Below are 25842 nucleotides of genomic sequence, written 5' to 3' on the forward strand. Positions count from 1 at the left end.
CTCACGTGTTTTTTCGTATATGAAGCTGAGCTTAAGTAAACGACGTAAAAGGTTTAAAAAAATGTCTTTTTCATTATATTTAAATATAAAATATCTTATATTTTTTGGGCTTAACTGACCTGTTTTCAGGTTTTCAGCCGTACGATCGTTCTTCAAAACCATAGAAATCTCATAGGTAACTAGAATGCTGCCGTGTAACTGGCAAATGGGCCAAACGCCGTAGCAGACGATAGCGAGATATCAGCTAATCAGAGCTCAAAGAGTGGTTCTGCCAAGAATTTTATGTCACCAGAGAGAATGAAGTCACCTAACTCCCGCGGAACCAAGGAGGATTATTATCCTCCAAGGCTATCCTCCTTGGCGGAACCACTCTACGGCCTCTCATTGGCTGAAGGTTCAAAACGAACTGGTGCTCGGCCGTAGGCGGCAGCATTCTAGTTAACTATGAGATTTCTATGATCAAAACTCTTCACGATAATCCAGCGCTTTCAATCTGGCAACCCTGATTGGTTGAAAATTATCATCGGAAATCATGAAATGTTGTAATGAACTCTAATCGTGGTATTTCGGTTCGAACTTTAGTTCATGGATGATCCTGTAATCCCAGGCGTCCGGGAGGCAGAGTTTGTGGATGGCCGTGTGAGGACGACCACCAATCCCCTAACGGGTGGTCGGAATACTTCCGCCAAGGGTGTCCCCACCCCTGTCCCCACGTATCCCCCCGTTGGCGTGGCCGTTACACATATCTCGCCCTGATTAATCAGTTATTGTGTGTGTGCTGGTGTCTAAGGCCTCGGGTCGACACCGATGTGTGTGTATCTCAAAAAAAAAAAAAAGATCATGGATGATGAATTAATTTTGCTTTTAATTTATGAATTTTAATCAAAATACTTTGCTACGTTTGTGTCATACCTGAGCGACTTCTAACAATAAAAGTAGCGGGAGGTAAATAAAATACATTGACTATTATTTTATAGCGATATAGTGCCGCTTGTTAGAAACTTGTGGCTATCCTAAATTTCGATTCAATATTTTGGGAATGAAGCCGGACTCAATAAGTGAATATTTTTAGATAAATTATTTTTGCAGGTTGTTAAAGAGCATACACTCATTATTATCACCAAAATATTAAAATAAATACCTTTTGTACAAGTAGTCTGTAAGTCCACATGATTAAATCATTTGTGATTAATTTTGAATTGAAATAGGAATAGTTTCTTGTAATTAGCAAATATATTATCTACTTCGAAGGTTGCGAAGAGGTATTCTATTTCTATTATTACAGAAAAACATTTTTTGGTTTACAGGTACCCCACGACCATCATGGACGAGTTGAAGAAATTAAAGCTCAAAAGAGAAGCAATAAGACGCTTAACAAAGAATCTTTTTCAAAAGATTGATGAAGAACTCTTTAGGGAAAATTCCATTGAGTTGGAGTTTTGTTTAGAAAAGCTCACTGACAAAGAAGCGTCTTTAAAAGAATTGAACTTGAGGGTGGAATTCTTGTGTACTGACAAAGATGTTTTTGATGAGGAAATTGGTTGCTCTGAAGAGTGGAATGAGAACATTATTGACTACAGGACCAAGATCAATCAGAAACTCAAGATATCATCAGCTAACAAAAATATCACTTATAACCGTAACTTTCCCTTTTCAGGGCTCTTTCCAATTATTACTCCACCGAAAAATTACTTTATTAGTAACAACATTGAATCCCTTCCGTCTATCAATAAGGCATTACACGAGAACTCTCAACTATTGGCTATAAAAAGTGATGGTTAGTTTTCATAAATATACGATATAAATCGCATTATTGTTGTAAAATATGATTTCTTACCTGGAATTCATAATTGCTAGTAGGAATGATTGGTTTTGTTATTTAACATTTTTATCTCATGATTATCGTATTTTCTTCTATAATAATAACCATTCCTATAAGCAGTTTTGGATTTCCAATAATTGGAATTTAAGAATTCCTATTTAGTTTACTATTTGTGACCAAAAACTATCGCTAAGCCCCCTAGATGGGTAGTGGCTAAAGCAGACGCTATTAGTTTATCTCCATTGTTATTCGTAAATTTGACTTTATAAATAATGCATTTTAAAATAATTGTTGCATTGTTTGCTTATATTTTGACAAGATATATGTTAAATGTTCCCTGACACCTACAAGGAGACATCCCAACGTGTTTATCTCAAGATTTTATTCAAACTCTGGGGTTAAGTAAACCTTCATGTATCTTGAAAGCTCCTAAAAGGAAAAGTTTCAATGGCCGTTCATTTAGCCATGGCAACTCAAAATGTTTTTAACAACTCAAACTTAAACAGTTCTCTATGTAAAATAGCATGACACAATCACGGATTGACATTTTCCAAAAAGTAAATAGAAATTCGGGCAAAACAATTTGGTAAAATTGATAAAATTTGGGTCAAATCATAAGGGTTTTCAACCCGTGATTTGGAAATGCTATTTTACGTAGAGAAAGTTTAAGTTTGATTTGTGAAAAAAAAATTTGTTTGCCATGGCAAAATGAATTCCACCCCCGAGTTTGAAAACAATTGGGGAGAAAAACCTCAGGATGTCTCCCTGTTAGTCCTGAAATTACATTTCAACTAATAGGGTGAGTGGTGTTCACTGGCTCTAAGCAGCTCACAAAAGTAGTGGAAATTAAAGCAAAAAGTTCGTGTTTTTTGTTGTAGGTAAATATCCTGATATTGAATAATTTCTTTACAATTATTTTGGTCAATAGTTTCAGTTAAAGGGAATATAACCTCTCGTATTTCTGTCGCCCTCCAAGGGTTCCAATATTGTCCGCTGCCTCCCATGGCTTTTCACACCTGCGGCGCTGATTGTGAAGGGAATAAAGGAAATTGATGGGGTCTTCCATAAAGAACGTGTTGGAGGTTCTATTCCCTTTAAGGGATGCTTACTGCACAGATTTTCAGCCTCAGAGGGGTTTTGAAATTTTTTAAATTTAAATTATGATACAAATGCCCTCAACTCCTAAATTGCATTGTAACCCGGCCACCTGTTTAAAGCCATAATAAGTCGCTAGATGACTTGGGCCTAAGGTGGTGCCTTTGGTATTAGCCTAGCTGATTAGTATTATTATTATTAATCTTGGAAGTTAATATCTGTTAAAATGATAGAGATATTGTAAGGTTATTTTAAATTGTGGATTGTATGCATTTCATACAATTTTTCTCTGAAATAATATACTTAACTGTTAACACTTATAATAGTTTAAAATATTTGAGCCGCAGTTTAACCTGTTACACCAAATTGAGAAAATATATAATATTTAATTTACAATTTCCCAACTGTATTTTTTAGAGAAAATGCCAAAATCGAAGTACTCTATTATTAATTCTAGATAACCCCATTCATAAAAAATTATTTATAGAGGTTAACGGTAATAGTAAGTGTAGGGAGCTGTTGGGTCGCGTGGCATGAAAGGACTTGCCATCACTCTCTTACACATTGTAACCCTGCCTCTGGTAATTGGCTTCACAAGTCACTAGTTGACTTAGGCTTGTATGGTTCCTTAGCTGATTATTATAAATAACATATCCAAAAGAAACAGTAGTATAATAGGATTTTAATTTAATAAATACAATGGTGCTCATTATAATGTGCTTTTCTTGGGTTTTAGACTAAAAATGGTGCCTTGTTTTTGGTTATTTTCTGTTAAAGAATAGGCTGGTAATTTTAAAATATTTATGTGTACATTTTCCTAAAATTGGTGTAACGAGTAAAGGTCCTAGATTTGTAACTATACTATTTGGGTTAAGAGTCCAACATACAATTTTTAAGAAACTTTACAAAACCCTTTTTAAAATAGACTATTTATTCTAAACAACGTCTTTTTTTTTCAGAAATGGAATTTGAAGCAGATTTAAATGTTAAGTCTGAACTGTCAGATGTTAAACAAGCGATAACCATGCAAAACCTTGAGAAACCGAATAATTGTTCAATCTCAGCCATTCATAGCGATATTAAAAAGGTGAAAAGTATTCGCGGAAAGCGAAAAACGCTATGTAAAGATTGCAATATCAACGTATCGCAGTACATCAAACATCGTTCATTAGTACACAGTGATCCAAAACCATATAAATGTAGCTTTTGCCCTTTCACTTCTAATGAGGCGTTTAGTTTAAAATGTCACATTGGAATTCACACTGGTGAACGATCTCTTCAGTGCAACATTTGCGGGATGAAATTTCGATTTCCTTCAAATCTCAGGAGGCATTCAAGGACTCACGATAAAATGCAGTTAGCAGACCAATATGGTGTCGATATTGGAAAGCCTTTGACTGCAAAAAAGGCGTCAAATAACAAAAATAAGACATGTAATCAAGAAAATACAACGAAAAAAAGTCACGAAGATTTCAAAAGTCGGAAAACTATGAAGGAAAACAAGGATGTGAAAAAACGTTTAAACCATGTGAAAGGTATAAAATCACGTGGGAAAAGGAAATCGTCACTAGCCGCTACAGGGGTACAAATTACAGGTAAGTGTTTTTCTGGTTTTGATCTGATGGATATGCCATATAATAGACACTTAAAGCAAGTTTCGGCTCGATGTAGAGTATCTATTTTTTCCACAGATGTGGCTAGCGTCGAAATCAAAATAAGATACTTAAGCTAAATTTTTACCCAAAAAGAGTGACGTAAAAGTATCCCTCGCGTTGATTGGCTCGTTTCTAAATTGGACAATAACTTAAATATAGTATTTTTTTTATTTTATATGGGATTTATAATTTAGGTTAAAGTCCACTAACTAGAATATAAGTTGTCTAATTAAAAATATAATTAACGGTTCTCGAACGACGTTGTTTCGCTATTTTGGGGTGGCGGAGTGGTTAGCACTTTCGTCTCGCAGCAAGAGGAGCCGGGTTCGATCCCAGCTTGTGGCACTGGGTGAAAATTCGGAACAACTCTTTCTGCGTTGAGTTTGCAAGTTCTTTCCCCACTGGTTTAAAGGGTTTTCCCCCCGAGCTCTTCGGTTTCCCCTTACATAAAAACTTGTTGAGGGTAACGGTAATAATTAGTGTAGGGGACTGTTGGCTCGCGTGGCATGCAGGGCTTGCCACCACCCTCCTACGCATTATAACCCGGCCACCTGAATTAAAGGCTTCCAAAAGTCGCTTGAAGACTTAGGCCTAAGGTGGTGCCTTGGGTATTAGACTAGCTGATTATTATTATATTAATTTTAGCTTCCTCTGCCTTTAATAGATGGCACCACGATCTCCAGTTCTCATGTTTTTTCGGAGAACCAGATAGATTTATTGCCATCTATAATAACGAGGGCCTTATCATAATACCGGTGGCAATGATAGAGCCGACAGTTGCTTTAAATAAGACATCTGAAGCAGTGGCGTACCGTACACGGGGTTTGCCAGACAGGTTTCGCTGGACCCCCGACCTTTAGGGGGCCCCATCGCGATCGCGAACAAGAAGGGGTGGCCCGGGTGTAAAATTTGGGAATCACTGCCACACGTAGGGTGGGGGCCCCTTTTTCGCGTTCAACCCTGGGCCCCACGTCAATTCGTTACGCCACTTATCTGAAGTCAAGGAAATCGACGAGAGTTAATATTTCCGAGAGCCAAGACCCGCAAGGTATTGTCTATATAGTGCTTGTGGAAATAATGGAAACTTTCCACCTGTAAACAGAACGTCGTGTTTTTCCAAGCCTTAATAAGTCAAAAAAAAACTACCTAGCTGGGGAACGTGGGTAAAAATGGCGTCCCTCAAAGAAAAATTTGAATTTATGTGAAAGACCAATAAGAAACCGCTATTTCGTTACACGACTTCTGGGGGCCTATTCTGTAAGCATTTGAAATCCAGTTTTCGATCGAAAAATAGATTTAGAATTTCGAGATCTCGACGAATGGTATTCTGTAAAGATTTTGAATAAGCATAAATCAATGCAAATTGTCGAAGTCGATCTCGACATGGTACAGGGTATCGAGATCGAATTCCCGTTCGAATGGTTACAGAATAGCCCCCCTGAAACGCAGACGATTTTAAACCGAAAACACAAAACTACGCAAGACAGGAAATTCGTTTTCATATAAATTCAAATATTGCTGCGAGGGTCGACAGTTTACCCACCTTTTAATTAAGGCCTATAGATTCGGGAGGAAGGTAGCGGAAATTTGGAGAAAGTTGAATAGAAAGGGGCTTATGGGAATTTAGGGAAGTCAAAATTTCCCAGGCAGATACAATGTCAGTAGGGGGTCCAGAAAACGCGACGAGAGCCGCAACAATAAAACGACTTGCTCTTCTCTCCGTTTTGCGTCCGCTTAAAATATTTCCCAAAGTAACAAACGTAAGGAACAATATTATAGACTTATGGAACTGCAACGCAAAGAGTACGGCGAAACCGATCTATCGTGTGCTTGCTCGTAGCATCGTAAGCATACGTCGTAACTAACAATTGTAAGTCCCGCCTTGAAACGGCCGCCATGACATCAATTTCACGTCACAGATTCTGCGAAATAATCACGTGAACCCACGAGCTATTCTATTTAATTTTCAATTCGTTTTTGAATCGAAGATCTATTTGGTCGGAGTTTCGCGAATTTAGTTTATGCTAGACCTATTAGTACGAGTTACTCGTGTAAATTTTAAAGTTTTTAGCTTTTTGCCCCTTTCCATTATGGAGTTTTCTACCTTTTCGCGTGTTTTACCATCCTTTGCGTTGCAGTCCATATGTGGTTGTTATTAACTAAAAATTTATCCAAGACTACGCTATTAATCATTCAATGTTTCCTGTAAGGTTTTTCTATCTTTTTACAGGTGGTTTTACAACTAGGAATATAGACAAGGTACCGAGGATATTTTTACGATGTCAAGATTGTGAAAAGCGCTTTCGCTCAGCTTCGAAGTTTCTAGATCATCGTGTTAAAATACACGGCGCTTCCAAGCCATTCAAATGCCCAAATTGCCGATACTCAAGTTCTGTAAGAAAAATATTCGCGTGCCATCTGAGACAACACACGGGGGAGAAGATATTCTTCTGCAAAATATGCCAGAAAGGTTTCCTATACAAAACTCATCTGAAACACCACGAGCGTATTCACACTCTCAAGAAAACTTACCAATGCAAGTACTGCGAAAAGCGTTTTATTTATCGAGTGAGTCTAGCTAACCATGAAAGGTTACACGCAACCACCGATGTTTGTACGAAGTACCAGTGCGGAGTGTGCTCCAAATATTTCGAAAATAGCGCGTCTCTAGGCAATCACTCTCGTGTTCATAATGAAGGAAAACCACATCAGTGCAAAGTTTGCTTGAAAAATTTTGCTACTCTGGGGAACATGACCAATCACTCTCGTGTTCATACGGGAGTTAAACCATATCAATGCAAAGTTTGCTTGAAGTATTTTGGTAATATGGGAGCCATCACCAATCACTCTCGTGTTCATAAGGTAGCCAACAGCAAGGTATCTCGTTCAAAAACTCGTGGAAATTTGAAATCGGTCTCCGCAAAAAACAAGAAAGGTCTCCAAAGTGCAAGTAAGAATCTGCCTACAGTTTGATAGTTATTACGTGTATGTAGATTCCAATTATCAAATTACGTATTAGGATCTTTTGATTGGATGTTAATTATACGTTGTAAGCAATGATGGTCCACACCAGCGTTTTAATTTGACCTGTTTCACGCGTTAGTTTCCAGAATATGATTGGTCGTATCTGCTACCAGGTACTAAATTCGGACCGAATTTTTCAAACTGCAGTGTGGCCGTTTAATGGTTCACGATCACGAATAATATTTACCACGAGAGTTTTAACCAACGAATTGTTTATTCAGCTGTTTTCATAACAAACCTCGAGAATATTAATATATTTTTATAATATCAAATTCAAAATTGTCTTAGGTTTTTCGTCACACTTTGGCTGTATACAGTAGTTGCTAAAAAGTTAATATTCTCCCGAAAAATTGGGAAGTTTAACGTAGTCTTAACTACTGTATTTGTAAAACATTAATTTTTGCATATACACCTATGAATATAGATCTGGCTCTACCCTTACGTCGTTAATCGCAGGGGAAGAGCTGCTATCCAATTGGCCTGAGAATAGCCCATGACAAATTGAAGAGTACCCTAGGTGTTTATTGCCGATTTTATTCAAAGTCGGACGTAATTTAGACCTATATGAGATGTGAAATTTCCCATAAGTAGACTTTACACTGACCCTTCGATATGCCATGGCAACCGAAATTGTTTCTGACCACTTAACACAAAAATAAGATTTTTTCCTTATTATACCCAAAAATGTTCCAATTTACCCAAACTTGATGAAATTTACCTAAATGTGGTCCAAATTACCCATTTCGTGGTATAATTTTTTTTTATTTTCGCGAAACCGAGAAAATCCCATGCTTTTTTTAAATGGAGATGGTTTTGGTTTTAAGGGGTCAAAAACATTTACGGTTGCCATGGCAAAACGAAAGGGTAGTACAACGTCTCCTTTTGGGAAATTTCATATCTCATATAGGTCTACATTACACCCGACTTTGGACAAAATCGGCAATAAACACCTCGGGTACTCTCTTTGTCAGTCCCGCCTCTACGACACTCATTTCGTAGTAAAGCAATCTATGTACGTTTTATATTAATGGTGGTATATGAATAAATTCATGGTAAAAGTTATTATAGGTAAACTGGGGTCGATTAGGGGTGGAACAAAAAATGTTGAAAATAGATTTTGTGGATTTACAGAAAGCGTGAAAAAGGTTGCCGTGAGAGGTTGGGAGGATCATATAGTGCCACAGGTTAATTTGCAAACCTCCCATTTATCTCCTAACATAGCACTCTAGTATGAGGCGCCAAGCCGAAAAAAAACTAAATATAATCAATAACATAAAATAGAAAGCACTTTCATGGCATAGAAAACCCTTTTATGGAATAGAAAGCCGCTTTTATGGAATAGAAAGCCGCTTTTATGGAATAGAAAGCCGCTTTTATGGAATAGAAAGCCGCTTTTATGGAATAGAAAGCCGCTTTTATGGAATAGAAAGCCGCTTTTATGGAATAGAAAGCCGCTTTTATGGAATAGAAAGCCGCTTTTATGGAATAGAAAGCCGCTTTTATGGAATAGAAAGCCGCTTTTATGGAATAGAAAGCCGCTTTTATGGAATAGAAAGCCGCTTTTATGGAATAGAAAGCCGCTTTTATGGAATAGAAAGCCGCTTTTATGGAATAGAAAGCCGCTTTTATGGAATAGAAAGCCGCTTTTATGGAATAGAAAGCCGCTTTTATGGAATAGAAAGCCGCTTTTATGGAATAGAAAGCCGCTTTTATGGAATAGAAAGCCGCTTTTATGGAATAGAAAGCCGCTTTTATGGAATAGAAAGCCGCTTTTATGGAATAGAAAGCCGCTTTTATGGAATAGAAAGCCGCTTTTATGGAATAGAAAGCCGCTTTTATGGAATAGAAAGCCGCTTTTATGGAATAGAAAGCCGCTTTTATGGAATAGAAAGCCGCTTTTATGGAATAGAAAGCCGCTTTTATGGAATAGAAAGCCGCTTTTATGGAATAGAAAGCCGCTTTTATGGAATAGAAAGCCGCTTTTATGGAATAGAAAGCCGCTTTTATGGAATAGAAAGCCGCTTTTATGGAATAGAAAGCCGCTTTTATGGAATAGAAAGCCGCTTTTATGGAATAGAAAGCCGCTTTTATGGAATAGAAAGCCGCTTTTATGGAATAGAAAGCCGCTTTTATGGAATAGAAAGCCGCTTTTATGGAATAGAAAGCCGCTTTTATGGAATAGAAAGCCGCTTTTATGGAATAGAAAGCCGCTTTTATGGAATAGAAAGCCGCTTTTATGGAATAGAAAGCCGCTTTTATGGAATAGAAAGCCGCTTTTATGGAATAGAAAGCCGCTTTTATGGAATAGAAAGCCGCTTTTATGGAATAGAAAGCCGCTTTTATGGAATAGAAAGCCGCTTTTATGGAATAGAAAGCCGCTTTTATGGAATAGAAAGCCGCTTTTATGGAATAGAAAGCCGCTTTTATGGAATAGAAAGCCGCTTTTATGGAATAGAAAGCCGCTTTTATGGAATAGAAAAAGAAATTTCGTGTTTAAGGATAATTCCAATTTTTACGCACAATTTTTTATCCTTACGAACAGGAATCCATACCTCTACTTGGAATGCTTAACCTGCCGTTTCGCGTATGGTAAAATCACTCTGACGGCTTTCACCCCGCCTACGAGATAAAAAAAATCCCCTCTGCGCGCGCGCCCCTCTCACGCAGTTGTTTGTTAAGTTAACATAGCAGGGTTGGAAAAAAAACGGTTTTTTTTTTATTTAAAATCCAGTATGGCTTATATCTAGCCCTCATTACTTCGAAAATGCTCAAATTGCCAGTTTCCCAAATAATGTTTTTGCGCGTTACAATACCTTTACTACATTGTGAGGTATAGCAGACTTATTAACCGGCTTTTATACCCCAGCATGGCGGCGTATTTTCACGCGCAAAATGAATTTTAAGATCCCACAATTGCTTATATCTAGCTCCCATTAGTCACGACAAAAAGTGAAGGAGAAGGTTAAGTTTTGGTTTTTTCAATATTTCTAATTCATTTCTAATTTTTTTGTAAAAAAAAATAGTTGATTTAAGCATGGATTTTTTCCGGTGGTGTAAACCGGTTAAACCAGGGTGGATTAAACCCGCCTGACTGGTATTTGCCAACCTTGTAACATAGTGACGCAAAAAAAAAAGCCGTCAGTCACATCTGCCGCGAAAAGCATTCCAAGTAGAGTTATGGATTCCAGTTACGAATTATAAGGAGGCTGGTTCAAGAAATCGTCTAAAAATGAAAGCTACTTTCAATAATCTTCCGAGTGGTGGCAAATACAGGGTGACCAGACTTCCTATATTTCCTATATTTTCCTATATTTTTAATGCCTTCCTATAATTTCCTTTATTCTTACCCATTTTCCTATAATTTCACGGTCTTTTGAAAATGAAAGAACTTTTTTGTACGTGTCATCATCTACTGTAAATACTGCCATTTTCGAACAAAATCTTGAAATATACGAGCTTTGTAAATCCGCTAAGTGATCCAATAATGCAAGAAAGCAGTGTACAAAACATTATCAATATTCTAGGTGATTCGAGTCAAAGTATACCGATATGCAATAATTACCTTATTATTTTCCCCATATTTTTCTTAGCCTATTTAGTTTCCTATAATTCACCTATTTTATATTTAGCCTATTTAGTTTCCTATATTTTCCTATAATTCGCCCCTAAATTCCTATTTTTCCTATAAAAATTTCAAAGCTTTTCCCTGGTCACCCTGCAAATACTTATAGGTTATAATTTTCTTCCAAAGAAACTTCCCCAGCTGCAACTGAAGACAAGGACCGTGTAAAACCGAAGCATAAACGTTTTCCCAAGATGTTGAACTGTCAAGATTGTAAGACAAGCTTCCATTCCGCCGATGACTATCTCAATCATCTGCTGGAAAGCCACGCTGCCACCAAGAAATTCCAATGCCCTGTTTGCCGGTACGCCAATACGTCCAAGTATAATTTTTATCATCACCTACAACGACACGTCGGCGAAAACCGATACCATTGCAAAGTGTGCCCAAAAAGTTTCGTAAACAAATATCAGCTTGAGGATCACGATAATTTCCACAAGGGAGAGAGACCGTACAAATGCAAATACTGCGAGAATCGGTACACTTATCGTTCAAACATCATAAAGCACGAATTGATACATCAAAAGCAAGTGTCAAAATCAAAGCCAATTCGTCGAAAATCTGCCTCCGCCGGAAAAGAGCACGGTACACTGAATGGTCCTCAAAGCTTAGGTAAGAATGTCGTTTTAGTGGAAAATTCAGGGTTGGGAAAAAACCGTCTTTTTTAAAAATTAAAACCACTAATAAAAAATACTCAAATTGCTTATATCTAGCCCTCATTAATTCGAAAATGCTCAAATTGACCGATTTCAAAATTACGTTTTTGCGCGTGACAGTACCTTTACATTGTGAGGTATAGCAGGCTTATTTACCTGCTTTTATACCCTAACATGGCGGCGTATTTTCACGCGCAAAATGATGTTTAAGATCCCCCAATTGCTTATATCTATAGCTCTCATTACTTACGACAAAAAGTGAAGGTTAAGTTTTAGTTTCGTTTTGGAATAAAAAATGCAGAATATTATATTTTGCATTTTTTATTTGAGATGAATAGTATTTAAAATTTTAAATATTTCTAATTCAACATTTTTAAAAAAAAAGTGTATTTAACCATGGATTTTTTCGGCATGAACCAACCAGGCCAGTTTAATCCAGGGTGGTTTAATTTGGCCTGGCTGGTTCGTTCCAACCCTGGGAAAATTGTAGAAGCTAGTGATAACAAATCGCGAAAATGAAATTTCCCTTACTTTAAAAAGTTCATAAGTAGGAGTAAGAAAAGTAACGCTATGACGTCATTTTACTCCGATTCTGTGGCCTTTTTGGCAGATAAAATTGGCTATCAGACGACAAAATCCAAATTAACCTCTTTTCACCTCCTTTTCAGAAGGAGTATGAAGAGTAGCCCTAATACTCCGGAACAATAGTTTAAAGGGCGGAGTAAATCTCATCCGCGGAACAGGCGAATAAAATGTCTTAAGTTAAAAAGAGTGCACTTTTAGTCCGAGAACAGGCGAAAAGAAACCACGTGTTGTTTTCGAATAGGCCTAGTATAGTTTAAAAATATGGTGCCATCTATATTTTCAATGTCGAACTATATATACCCACACTGTTAATATCTCATATTGTTTGATTTTTCACTTTAGTTCTTTAGTGATGGCTTAATATACCAAAACAAGGAACCATTGCAGATTTGCCAACTTAATCAAATTTTATCAAAACCTTAGTATCAGTTTCTAATTTTATTGCATTTTTTTAAACTCAATCAATTTGGTCAAGTCTTGTGAATTTTTTATCACCGCACCTCCAATTTCCCTTGGATTTCGCGAATTTTCGGCCTGATATAAATTTTTCCTTTTTCACGCACAATCCTAAGGGATTTGTGTGTGTTAGTTCGCACGATTTCTCGCGGTACGTTAGAGATACAAAGACACCAGATACGTCAACCAATTGCCAATATCATGTCCTCGCCGGCATTGCTAACATTTGTGAGATCGGGGCCCCGGAATTTGGGCAAAGAATATAAAGCCCCGTCTAGTGGAACTTTTGCGCCTCTCGTTTTTAAAGCGAGACCGGGTTGCGTTAACCGTTTCCGGTTACTCTGATTTGCTTTGCCGGAAGTTTCTAGCTCAGCCAAAACACGCGGCCAATAATATCAATCCTTCCTAGGGCTGTGCGAGTAGTGCTTTCAGGCAATCGAGTCGGGTATCGAGTACCAAATTCTTTTTCATCGAGTATTCGAGTCGAGTAATATTGAAGTCAAGTCGAGTAATCGAGTACTTGATTAAGGGGAAACTTTCTCTTATTCGAGTCGAGTAACTAAAAAAACATCGAGTAATATTTTTAACGAGTCTGGTTATCAAGTACTTGATTAGGAGCTGGTTTTATTCAATTAATTATGATATTAAATTTAAAAGGAGTATAAAGTAACTTTCAATGCTGAAAAACATTCCTTTAATTTAAATGGACCACAGTTTCTACAACTTTGTAGGTACCGTTTATTGCCCCCAAAAAGCTGTAAAAACTCCTCTTTGAACTTTGAAGCAACGAGGATAGAAAAAACTAATACTCGACGAGTTTAGAGAGCAACTTATTCGAGTAATCGGGTACCCGAATATGCAATTTTTTGGTACTCGGTAATCGACGAGTATTCTCCAATTACTTATTGGAGGTCGAGTTCGAGTACTTGACCTCAAAAAAGGCCGAGTAATCGATGTTCGAATACTCGCACAGCCCTAATCCTTCCATTCTTGGGGCTTTATATTCTTTGATTTGGGCATTTGCCCAATTTTGTAACTGTTGGCGATTTTCGACTTAAAATGTAACTTCTTTAAATTAAGACCGAGTTTGTTGTAAATTATATTTTTAGTTTTCTGATTATTTGTGAACTACGTTTTCGGTTGCATTAACCAATTTTAATTTTAAGTGATATTTCTGGCATTCGTTCGTGTGTCGCTACCTCATGTCCTAAACCAGGTAACTCGAAAAACTCATTTTTCGATAAAATTCATTAAAATTAACTCGTTCACGTTTCGCTACTTTATTTCCAAAATCAGGTTGCTCGAAAAATTCTGTTTGTCTAAAAATTAATTAAAATTAACGTGTTAGCGCTTAGCTACTTCATTTCCGAAATCAGGTAACTCGAAAAATTCGGTATGGCTATTAATTAATTTAAATTAACGTCTTTGCAATTTGCTACCTTATTTCAAAAAACAGGTAACTCGAACAATTATTTTTCGATAAAACTTGTTCAAATTTAAATTCAATATTTAAATATAGTGAACACATCGGGTGGATTGTGTTTCAATTTACGGTCTAATTTCCATTTTTCGAATTTTTGATCTGATTTACCATTTCCTTTTTTCTAATTTTTGGTCAGATTTCTCTTTTCCCTATTTTAGATCGGATTTCCCTGTTTTGGAATTTTTGGTCTGATTTCCCTTTTCCCTTTTTTGGTGTTTTTGGTCTGATTTCCCTTTTCCCTTTTTGGTGTTTTTGGTCTGATTTCCCTTTTTTCTATTTTCGACCTGATTTCGCTTTTCGCTCTTTTCAACGTCCAAATTTCCCTAGTTCTGATAACACTTATAGATGCGACTGAACCCAGTATGTGCTAATCGTGATAGACTTATCGAAACGTTTAGACTACAATTACATATACACTGAGAAACCAGTTTAACTAATAATTATTTTATATTGTATTTCAGGTATTAAAGAGGAAAAACTCGAGATTCTTAACGACACTGAAGAAATGGAAAGCAGCGTTCCCATTTTTAATAATTTGTTAAAACTGGGTGAATATATGTGTAGAACCAAAAATGATAAAAATATGTAAAACTGTATAACGGTTCGTGGGTAATGAAGTTATTTATTTAAATAAAATTATAGCAATGGATTAAAAATACTCCTAATTTAGGTTACATGAATTATAACCGGCCAAAATTCAAATGCTGTTGCTTTAGGCTTCAATCTCGGTAGAATTAACAAACTATTATCCTAACTGGAATAAACAGTGTGAACAGCTAAAATTTGTTAATTTTTTGGGGAACCAACGCGCAACGGTTTCCGGGTAGGTGGGCGAATTTGGGATGTTCAATGTTTTAAGATATCCAACTGTTTGAAATTCAAACAATGAAATTGAGTTATTCCGTGACGTAGCTATCGCCGGAAATTTCAAACCTTTGATTCGTCGTCTGCTTAGTATATAATACAGGGTTGCCACGGTACATGGAACAGTGTTGGAAATAAGCTTTTTAAAAGTACTGGTCAATGTGACCACTATACCTCCTACTTAAAAAAATAATTGGTCATGACCACCCTTTTCTGCCCCACCTCTCCCCCCCCCCTATTCATTTTACCTTTGAAAGTGAATTGTTAATATAGCGATTAGGAACTATAATGCGTTTTATTTATCTCAAACCAAAGAGCTTTGATATTTATCAGATTTCTTAAGGAACTTAAAAAAATATTTCATCTTGTTCTTCGAATAAAAACAGTTCTACTCCTGTTTGACCCTCGGTTTGACCTTTTTGTTTGTAAAAGTCATAAAGAAATTGCGATGTCTTCTATGCTTATTTTCTTAAACATATTCTTAATGATTGATCTAGATGTTTCGCAATTAGTTCGACGAATCTGACTGATTGTAGCAGAAGAACGTTAAATTGCATTACTGCCAGATGCCACGAAATACGCTTAATTTAGGAGTCAAAATCCGCAATTTCATTGGCTGTGAGAAACAGAGCGCGACGCTTTTATCATTTTCTCTTTTCGGTATAGAATTATACTTTTAATTAAAAATAAACGCCATTATGACCAGTGAACCCCCCAGATTCTATTTAATTTACTGGTCATAGCCCAAAATAAACTGGTCTTTGACCGACGCGACGCCACTGCCTTATTTCCAACACTGACATAGAAAAGTCAGGGAATTTGGATATGGGTCTAGAAATCAGTTAAAAATCAGGGAATATTAAAAATTAGTGCTTAAATCACGGAAATGTATGGGAATTTATTTTGGTTGCCAATAAGAAACCTTTATTAAAATATTGGATAAAAACTACGAAATTTTTGTGATGAAGGAAAACCTGTAAAAGTCAGGAAATTTGAAAGTGAAAAAACTGTGGCAACCCTTAATATAGCTATTATTGTAATATCAACTAACGATTATTGTTTTTTATCTAAATGACACAAATCATTGTGACATGCTAAACTTAATACTTAACTCTAATACACGAAATAGAGAATAGCAGACGATAATGTAAAACGGCAATGATTATATTTGAATATAAACGCATTGTAACCCGGCCACCTGAATTAAAAGGTTTCAAAAGTCGGTTGATGATTTAGGCCTAAGGTGGTGCCTTGGGTATTAGCCTAGCTAGCTGGTTATGTATTATTCGATGGAAAGGTGTGAACAACATAGAGTGACCCATTACTTGATACATAGGACAGAATAACTAATAAAATTGTTTAGTCTGTACATTACTTTATTGTTGAACTACAGTACGAACAGAATCGAACCGGTCTCGGCACTCGGCTCGGCACGGGACCCGGCGGGGTGCGCGGGTCGGGGGAAACCTTTCCGAGTCCGAGAAACCGAAGAGACTCGGCGCGATCGATATTTGGCTGGGTGCCGTTCCGAGATAGGGACCCAGCGTACGATTCGGACTCGGCGTCGGGCAGGTTTGGGGTGGTGGGAGGATACGAGAGAGGGTAGTTACTTTGCGCCCCGTTGGATGGCGCGCGAGAATGACGGAAGAGAAAAATCAATACTTTTCTATACAAAAACGAAGCTACTTTCGCGGCAAAATAATTCGAATTAAAAAAATTGTTTTAGTTTTAGATACTTATATTTTAAATGTTAATTTGTAGATTCAAATTAATAAAGGAACATAAAAGGTTTTTTTAATAAACAATTAATAATTCATAATTTAAATAAAGTTTTATTAGTTGTTTACAAAATAGAAAATTCACATTTTTTGTGGGAGTTTCGGTAAAAGATTGATTAGCTCATAGTGACTTATTTAAGTTTGTTTTTATATTTGGCGTTTAGTTAGTCTTATTCAAGTATATGTGCAAGAGGTGAAAACGTTAAATTGATTAGTCTTAGCTTTTCAATTTATGCGACACGTAATCATGTTAATTAACTTAATCAAAGTGCGCAAGTATAAAGTAATAGTGAGGAAACGAGCAGAAAGAATGCCTACCGCGTTAAGTGTGAATGTAATAAGGCTATGCATAGACTTCTAGACCTTATCATTACCTGCTTCCTAGCTGGGGCATAATCTCCTTAATATTTGAAATTATTTTCATCAGTAGCAAAAAAAGATAACATTTTCCAATATAACTAATATTTACAGCAGTTAGACTTATTTCGAGAAGCTACAAATTTATTTGTTCGCCAGAACCTTATCATTTTTTAATAATTATAAACACGTGTTTATTACGATTAAATTAATTTATTTAAATATCATTAATAAATATAAAAATAGCATATTAAAAATTCCATTCGTTTCTATTCGCGGCCATTTCTTTGTCGCTAATCGACAACCCGGTAGATCCTAGTGGTTCAAAAATGATGTGTATATTAATTTAAATATTATCAGTTAATTTCAATTGGATTAACAGATTTCATGCGCCTAGAAAAGGTATAGAGGGAGCTCGTAAGAGTGTAGAATATTCGCGATAAAGCTACGTCTTCACTCCTACACATTTCACGCTCACGGTTTTTTTAGCTTCAGTCGCTTAACCTGATGAATATTCATATTCTTGAAATAATAGGCCTTTCTGTAAAGTATCGTGTCCTTCCTGTTAAAATTTGGCTCTTACGCCATTGCTTTTTACTTTTACAAATTTACGCGTGAATATAAATCGCCCGTGCCTAGATTATTCTGATAAAGCTCAGTCTTGTGACGTCAAGTCTACCTTTAATACGTCTACGTTCTATTCGTTTTATTTTAGAGAAACATTTCTTAGGAACCGAATGATTTATAACAAGTTCATTAGAAATTTTAAAAATTTGGTGTGAAAAACGACTTTGAAATCGGTGAATTATCCCGTAAATTGAGTAATGGAACTGTAACGTCATAGGACGTCACCGATGCTTTTAACGATGGATAAAAAAATTACACCCAAAATGGCGGCCATGGCCTAAGCTACGGAGTGCCACTACTCTATCGCGTAAACTCTCGCAATTCCAGTTAGCGTCCCATATTTTCAGTAACTTAGTGCGCAATTAGCTTACCGATTTGGAAGTTGAAAGAATAATAAAGTGACGCACGTGTAATGCGTGTGGAGCTGAAACCCGACCAAAGATGCCTTTTTACACCGAATGGAAAATTCGAAAGGCGGGAAGCGGCTTGTCAAAGGAGCGGGTGAGAGAGAGGCAGTGAGAAACAGCGGGCGGTGACTGCGACCACGGAAAGACGATAAGGGAAGTGCCCCTAAACAACAATCCGACCTTCGTCTTTCCCTAAACAAGCGCTTCTTTCGATTCTTAGAAAGCGACTAAAATTTCTATTGTAAATTTTGCTATTCCCTAGCTTTCGGCTTAGCGATAGTCTTCCTTGACATTTTTACGATGAGAAATATATATTTAACTGCCTATTTTTGGTTCCACGTCATTTGTCATACCAGAGTTTGGGAAAGGTTTCGAATATGTTTAATGATTGTGAATTTTTCTACGCTAAATGAGCAATTTTCAAAGACGTGGAATTTGACTTTGATACTTTTTTGCACTGTGCTTATAAATTTATTTGAGTTTTACAAAACAAAGACCTAAAAATATTGGACACTATAGAGGCTCTCTTTAGCCCAATTGGAATTATTTTTAATTGTTTTCGAAATAATACAATTTTAAATAATTTTAATATAAGATAAAATTTAAGTATTTCGCGGAACTTGAATGACATTTATAAAAATAAACGATTTGGGAGTAAATGTTTAACTGGCGACGCTTAGTGACTTTTATATCGGGCCCACGGCGCCGGCAGTCCCCGAAGGAGAAGGGGCCCAAAAACGCTTCCGAATAACATTGTCCCAAATGATCGAAAATGGCCTCAATATCGAGTTTCGTTGGGCAGGTCATAAAGGACGAGTAACCCGGGTCTTCAGGCAGAAAAACTACACGTGTGTTAATTTTGTGTTTCTTCTTTAGAACGAATTCAATTTTATATATAAGAAAATTAAAAATATACAAGAGTGGAAACCCGAAATTTCACAATTGTACCAGATCAGTGTTTGAGCCAGAGTGTTTTATTTTCCACTTCAGACTATTAGCTTTGGAATACTTTTAATTGTCACAGATTTTTATTTATTTTGCGTATAGTCTAGCGCAATAAAGTTTAGGAATCTGGATTTGTACGAGATTTTTACCATATTGTGTTAGATTCTGCCAAGTGATCAACCCCTAATTTTTTCAAAAGATGTTTGATCCATTATAATAGGGAAACTTATTAATTATTGGTGAAACTAGAATTACGTATTACCGTAAAATAATCGACCGCTTTAATGTTTTAATCCAAATTCATTTGTTAACTTATGTTTAGTTTTTAAAACTATTCGTCATCGTATGAGTCATACTTCACTTCTACAAAATATGTTCGTTAAACGTGGGTCAGCCTTAAATTTGTTTTAAGGTGATCATGATATTGGAAATCTTAAAATATGAACATATCATTGTACGGGTTCAAATTAGGTTAGTCCCTTTTAAAATAAAATTGGGGCAACTTATAAAACGAAACATGGCGATTTTTAAAATTTTAATATTATTTCGATATTATTTTTTTAATAAAATTAGACTTACCTATACTGAAAAAGTTTGATTTTTCATTATAACAAGGAACATTTATTAAGTAATTTTTAAATGTACAACACGACGTTTGGAATATACTTTAAATACACTAACTTTTAATATAATTAGATAATAGGATAACTTTACTCGAAAATCACGGTTACCACTACCAAAGGCAGGTATTTTTCGGACTCAGCCGGACTGCTAGGTTGTATTAATGGAATGAAATATGATTTCATAATAGCATTCGCTTCTTAGTTAAAAAGAACCACGCAACCCTATTGTAAAATAATTTTTGAACTAGGACTAATGATTGTATTGAAAAGGAGCACACTTAGGTTCATGTTTTAAGCGAATTATATTATGCTTATATATAATGGAGCAGTTCTTAATTATAAATCTGCAGTAAATTAATTAATTAAAAAAGCAGTACATTAGCTTTTTTATCAGAAATAAACAGGAAATTGGTAGTTGCGAGCAAAGCAGTTAAAAAAGTAAATACATAAGTTGAAATATTTTTAATGTCTGTTAAAATGAAAAACAATTAAGGCCTTGTAAAATAGTTTTGATTAAAGCGACCAATTATCATACCTTCTTATTTAGCTTTCCAAATTTTATTTCTATTCTTACTTAGTTAATGGTTTTTTGATAATTTAACCTCCACAGAACTAACGATTTAGTTTTTATTACTGTCTCATTAATTCATAGTCATAATTTTAGCAGTACAGGAAGAAGAATATTACTTTTAAAAATATTATGATTATGTAACTGAATAAACTACACTCCTTTGAACACAGACATTTGTTCTACTGATACCAAAAAAAGATATACAAATTATACATCTGAAAATCAAATATTGAAATAGGTTTCGAGCCATATTTTAGAGAAGATCATACATTGCAAATCTACTCAAATTTCACTGACATATAGTAGTCAGTGGCGTTGAAAGCGTCCTGGCCTAAGAAGGGCAAAAATTTTAATTATAAGCCAAGCATTTGGTAAAGTATTTTTCTAACCTAAGAACAAATAGTTTAAAAAACCATGAATCTATTGAAGCCTTGAATATTCAACTGGAATACCCTACATGTAGGTCACCTCTGGCGACGCGTGGGGCAGAGCCAATTTATAATGACGTAGTGAAAGTAGAGCTCCCCTGTTATTTTTAAGCAGTTGGAGCGTTACTTCCTAAAGTGACGCGTTATGGTTAGATTTCCTTTTTGCATTATTTATCGTGAATCTATTTAATTAAATGTATTCGTGTATTTTTTAATATTACTATTAGAATATTTATAATTTTAATCGAGCAATTATGATTTAATAATAATATGGCAAACACTGACTCGGGTTTTCTTCCGAAGTATCAACGAGGCTTAGCTTTTCAGAGATTGTTTGTATGTTTAAATTGTTAATAACTTCACAGGCACTCGATAGAATCGTTTTCCAAAGATCGGAGTTGCATTCCTTAATTTTTTAGTTTTATTCTAGAAATTTTAATAACTTCAAACCTTATTTTTAACAAAATAACGCGAACCGTCAGTGAGAAGTCATTTCGAGGTTATTTTGCTCTCATAAACTATCTTACCCTAAAATGCCATCATTTCCGAATTCGTTCTTATTGGCTTAAAAAAGTAAATCACACGTATGGCACGAAAATAGGCTCCGCCCCACGTTTTCTCAGAGTATACCACGTGGCTAATGATGGAGTTGAATATTCATGGGTTAAATAGATTCATGAAAAAAACGTTATTTATTTAACTTTTATGATTGCCACCCTAAGTTCTCCCAGTAAATTCGATAGAGCATTCGGGGGTCACTGAAGTTCAGGACGCTAAAGATGAAAAATTACCCTAACAAAATGAAGTTGTTCGATAAATCAGATTTGTCCAGTGGTTCTTTTAATTAGTCCCAAAATTTAAATTAATTTTTCAGGGGATTTATAGGACTATTTGTTAAGAAGTTTAATAAATAATTTTAAATAGTTTTTGATGCGTGCACGTACTCGGTAAATCAGAGGGATCTAAACGAGAACGGAACGTCCACAAAGTGATTTATTGATAAGACCCTCTACTTTTAAATTCCAAGAGAAAGAGACTGGTAAAGGAAACGGGGCGTAGCCTATTCGCTGCAAGTTGTGAATGGTGCCATACATGTTTATAGGACAAATATCCATTTTCAGGCTGAATTCCTGGCACAAAAAGTATTACATTGATTTGCCACGGTATCTCCCGTACCCCATTCGCCCTAAGTCATATGGGATATTCAATTCAATTTTAAAAGCTGGTTTCCCACTCAACAGAAAATGCAACAGAATCGTAGCGGTAAACGCTGATCACAAAATAATATACTTTTAGTTTTACCAGAAGTGTATAATATTTTTACATAAGTGTACACTTACTATTCTTCACATGCAGAAGTATTAATGAGAGCTATTCACAAAACAGATAGCATTACGGGCTTCGTCGCCATTTTGCGTCCGCTTGCTAACGAGTCACAGGTAGCCTTTCACAGCGCCTCGCTAGGGGGAGATTTTCTTCTTGTTATGACGTCACTCCGCTACTAGCTCTCAGTAAAATATTCCCCAAAGTGACAAACTTATGAAACAATATTATAGACTTATGGTTTTACCGCTGTCTAACTTTACGCGGCTAATATTTCGTCTATAATGTGAAACCAACCTTAAGGGTGAATTTTTGGGATAGCTGAGCTTCATTTCGCGTAATGGTTATTTTTGGATTGAAAAATCCTCGAGTCCAAAAAAAAATGTTAATTCGAAAAAGACAGGTGCCCCAAATTAATGTTTTAATTTAATTTTATGTAAAAGTATTGACAATGTATAAGTATAAATGTAATAATTAAAACGAATGCAAAAGTAAATAGGTATTTCATCAAGAAGAGACCAAAACCATAAACTTATAACCGTATTTTACGCCAATGTTTCGTTGCCAAATATTTGTATTTTTTTTACCCATCGAGGACATATGTCATTTCTAAAAATGGGCTAAGGTCAATGTCCCGCGATGGAAAAGACTTTGGACAAGTTGTTCCGCATTATTTGACGTACCAATATACATTTAAAGTTCATCTATAAGTTATATTTGGAAAACACGTGGCTTTAAGCACGTGGGTATGTTTTGACATTCTCTCCTCGGCGAGACGTACGACCCTTCCCCTTTCCGCGACGATCTTCCTCTTGAACCGCGGACTGAACTATGTGAACGGGGAGGGTGAATAACAGGGTTCAAAGAAAAGTTCGGCCCGGAGAGTATGAGGAAAGGCGGCGCTGGGCTAAACGGGCCTGGAGAAAGAGACAGGAAAAATGAAGGGGTTGGAGAAGCAACCGTGCTCTCCTTTTTGGATTACCTTTAGCAAAAGCACGGTGAAATGCTTTAACTTCGTTTTTCGTCGTGGCTACCAGTGTCAATAGTTTTTGAAAATGGGCGCAAAGGAGTGAGAAAGAAAGAATACAATGAAAAAAAATTTGATATAAACGTGTTAACGTCATAAATTATACGGCTTAATAACCAAACTAATTCTTCCACCATTCCAAGACATTGTAGCTTTCAGTTTACCCATTTTTTTAATTCCCCTTTTATAGTTTTCCAGGATTTTCATTTGTAAAACAATTACATTACAAATCAAAAAAATCAAAATACATAAAAACAGGGTCAGAAAACATTACATCAAATCGCTCCATAGGTTCCCAGGTTTATAATAAGATAACCGGATAAAGCTAGGAGTAGGCCTATATTACGAATTACCAAATTAAAATGGGACGAAGAATGTGACAGTTTAATTTCGCAAAATATATATTTTTTTTTATTCCAACGTTTCGGAGGAACTGCCCCTTCTCTTTCAGAAGTGTAAATATGCAGCTGAAGAAGAAGTAGCAGCTCTGCTCCGAAACGTTGGATTTAAATAAATAGATTTTGGACATTTAAACCGTTGACTACGAATCGTTTTAAATTATTTAAATTCAGAAAAATAGTATTAAGAAATGCTTTATAAACATTGGAGAAATATAAAACCATATAAACGAAGGTTGAATTGCTCTTTTTGAAAAAATCCGTAAAGAAAATTTCGAGTTACCGGTTTTTGAAACTACAATAGCGAAAGCTTTTTGGTGATTTGTTTTTAAAATAAAATTGTTCACATTTTTAAACGGTATATACAATAAAAAATAAAATTATCAATGAAACATTTTCAAAATCCTGAAATTGATAGATTTAGCCATACAATTTATTATTTTAGTTAAATAGTAATATTGATGTTCTTTATCGTTATATGAAATGGGTATATTTTTTATCTTAAGTGATTGCAATTTATATCATGTTCTTTTTTAATTTAGACAATGATGTTCGACCGCATTATAGAAAAATGTAGATTTATTTTTGTATCACGATATAAAAACAAATTGATTCTTTTACGTAAAGCAGCGGTTCCCAAAAGGTGTTCCGCGGAACCCTGGGTTTCCGCGGAAGGGTGACGGGGGTTCCGAAAATTCGCAGCGCGGCCATCTTTGTTTGCGTCAAGAGTCTTTTAAGATAAGTAAAAAAAATGAGTTGGGGTTCCGCCAGAATTAGGTGGATAGTTTAGGGTTCCATAGTAAAAAATAATTGGGTACCGCTGACGTAGATTATTCGTGGGGGAATCCATAGCTTGACTACCTGGGGAGGGGACCCGTTAGGGGAAAGAAATTTCAATAGTGGAGGCCTAGGTAGTACGGCCGTGGCGGCTGCCACATGGGAGATTGTAAGGGGGGGGGATACGGTCGTAAAAGAATGTATACTAATTTGCTTTTCTCGATTTATTTTAAGTCTAATTCCTACCAGGATCTCTTGAGACGTAGTACTTGTATTCTAATCGAAGACATTTTCTTAGAGGCACTTTAAATCTCAAGCCACCATTTTGCTTCCGGTTCCTTCTTCCTGTACTGCTAATATTATGACTATGAATTAATGAGGCAGTAATAAAAACTAAATCGTTAGTTCTGTGAAGGTTAAATTATAAAAAAACCATTAACAAAGTAAGAATAGAAATAAAATTTGGAAAGGTTAATAAGAAGGTATGATAATTGGTCGCTTAAATCAAAACTATTTTACAAGGCCTTAATTGTTTTTCATTTTAACAGACATTAAAAAAATTTCAACTTATATATTTACTTTATTAACTGCTTGGCTCGCAACTACCAATTTCCTGTTTATTTCTGATAAAAAAGCTAATGTACTGCTTTTTTAATTAATTAATTTACTGCAGATTTATAATTAAGAACTGCTCCATTATATATAAGCATAATATAATTCGCTTAAAACATGAACCTAAGTGTGCTCCTTTTCAATACAATCATTAGTCCTAGTTCAAAAATTATTTTACAATAGGGTTGCGTGGTTCTTTTTAACTAAGAAGCGAATGCTATTATGAAATCATATTTCATTCCATTAATACAACCTAGCAGTCCGGCTGAGTATAGGTAAGTCTAATTTTATTAAAAAAATAATATCGAAATAATATTAAAATTTTAAAAATCGCCATGTTTCGTTTTATAAGTTGCCCCAATTTTATTTTAAAAGGGACTAACCTAATTTGAACCCGTACAATGATATGTTCATATTTTAAGATTTCCAATATCATGATCACCTTAAAACAAATTTAAGGCTGACCCACGTTTAACGAACATATTTTGTAGAAGTGAAGTATGACTCATACGATGACGAATAGTTTTAAAAACTAAACATAAGTTAACAAATGAATTTGGATTAAAACATTAAAGCGGTCGATTATTTTACGGTAATACGTAATTCTAGTTTCACCAATAATTAATAAGTTTCCCTATTATAATGGATCAAACATCTTTTGAAAAAATTAGGGGTTGATCACTTGGCAGAATCTAACACAATATGGT

The 25842-nt window shown here is 35.6% G+C and overlaps 1 protein-coding gene across 1 annotated transcript; it reads left to right on the top strand.

Moving 5' to 3' along the window:
* Positions 1-1037: 1037 nt before the first annotated feature.
* LOC149966157 (uncharacterized) lies at positions 1038-15521 on the top strand. Its single transcript, XM_090180961.1, has 7 exons — positions 1038-1058; positions 1308-1777; positions 3892-4512; positions 6803-7522; positions 11348-11830; positions 14726-14758; positions 14860-15521. Exons 2-7 carry the CDS (start codon positions 1324-1326, stop codon positions 14985-14987), a joined length of 2439 nt encoding a protein of 812 aa, XP_090037087.1. The 5' UTR covers positions 1038-1058; positions 1308-1323; the 3' UTR covers positions 14988-15521.
* Positions 15522-25842: the final 10321 nt, after the last annotated feature.

Source organism: Leiobunum rupestre, chromosome 1 (genome assembly GCF_980474605.1).
Source record: "Leiobunum rupestre chromosome 1, qqLeiRupe1.1.hap1, whole genome shotgun sequence".
In the NCBI taxonomy this organism is placed as follows: domain Eukaryota; kingdom Metazoa; phylum Arthropoda; class Arachnida; order Opiliones; family Sclerosomatidae; genus Leiobunum; species Leiobunum rupestre.

Excerpts from the sequence above, each read along its gene's own strand:
- LOC149966157 (XM_090180961.1), top strand. The coding sequence starts at position 1,324 with ATGGACGAGTTGAAGAAATTAAAGCTCAAAAGAGAAGCAATAAGACGC. Across the intron at positions 4,513-6,802 it reads TACAGGGGTACAAATTACAG|GTGGTTTTACAACTAGGAAT; the intron begins GTAAGTGTTTTT and ends ATCTTTTTACAG. Across the intron at positions 14,759-14,859 it reads TATAGATGCGACTGAACCCA|GTATTAAAGAGGAAAAACTC; the intron begins GTATGTGCTAAT and ends ATTGTATTTCAG.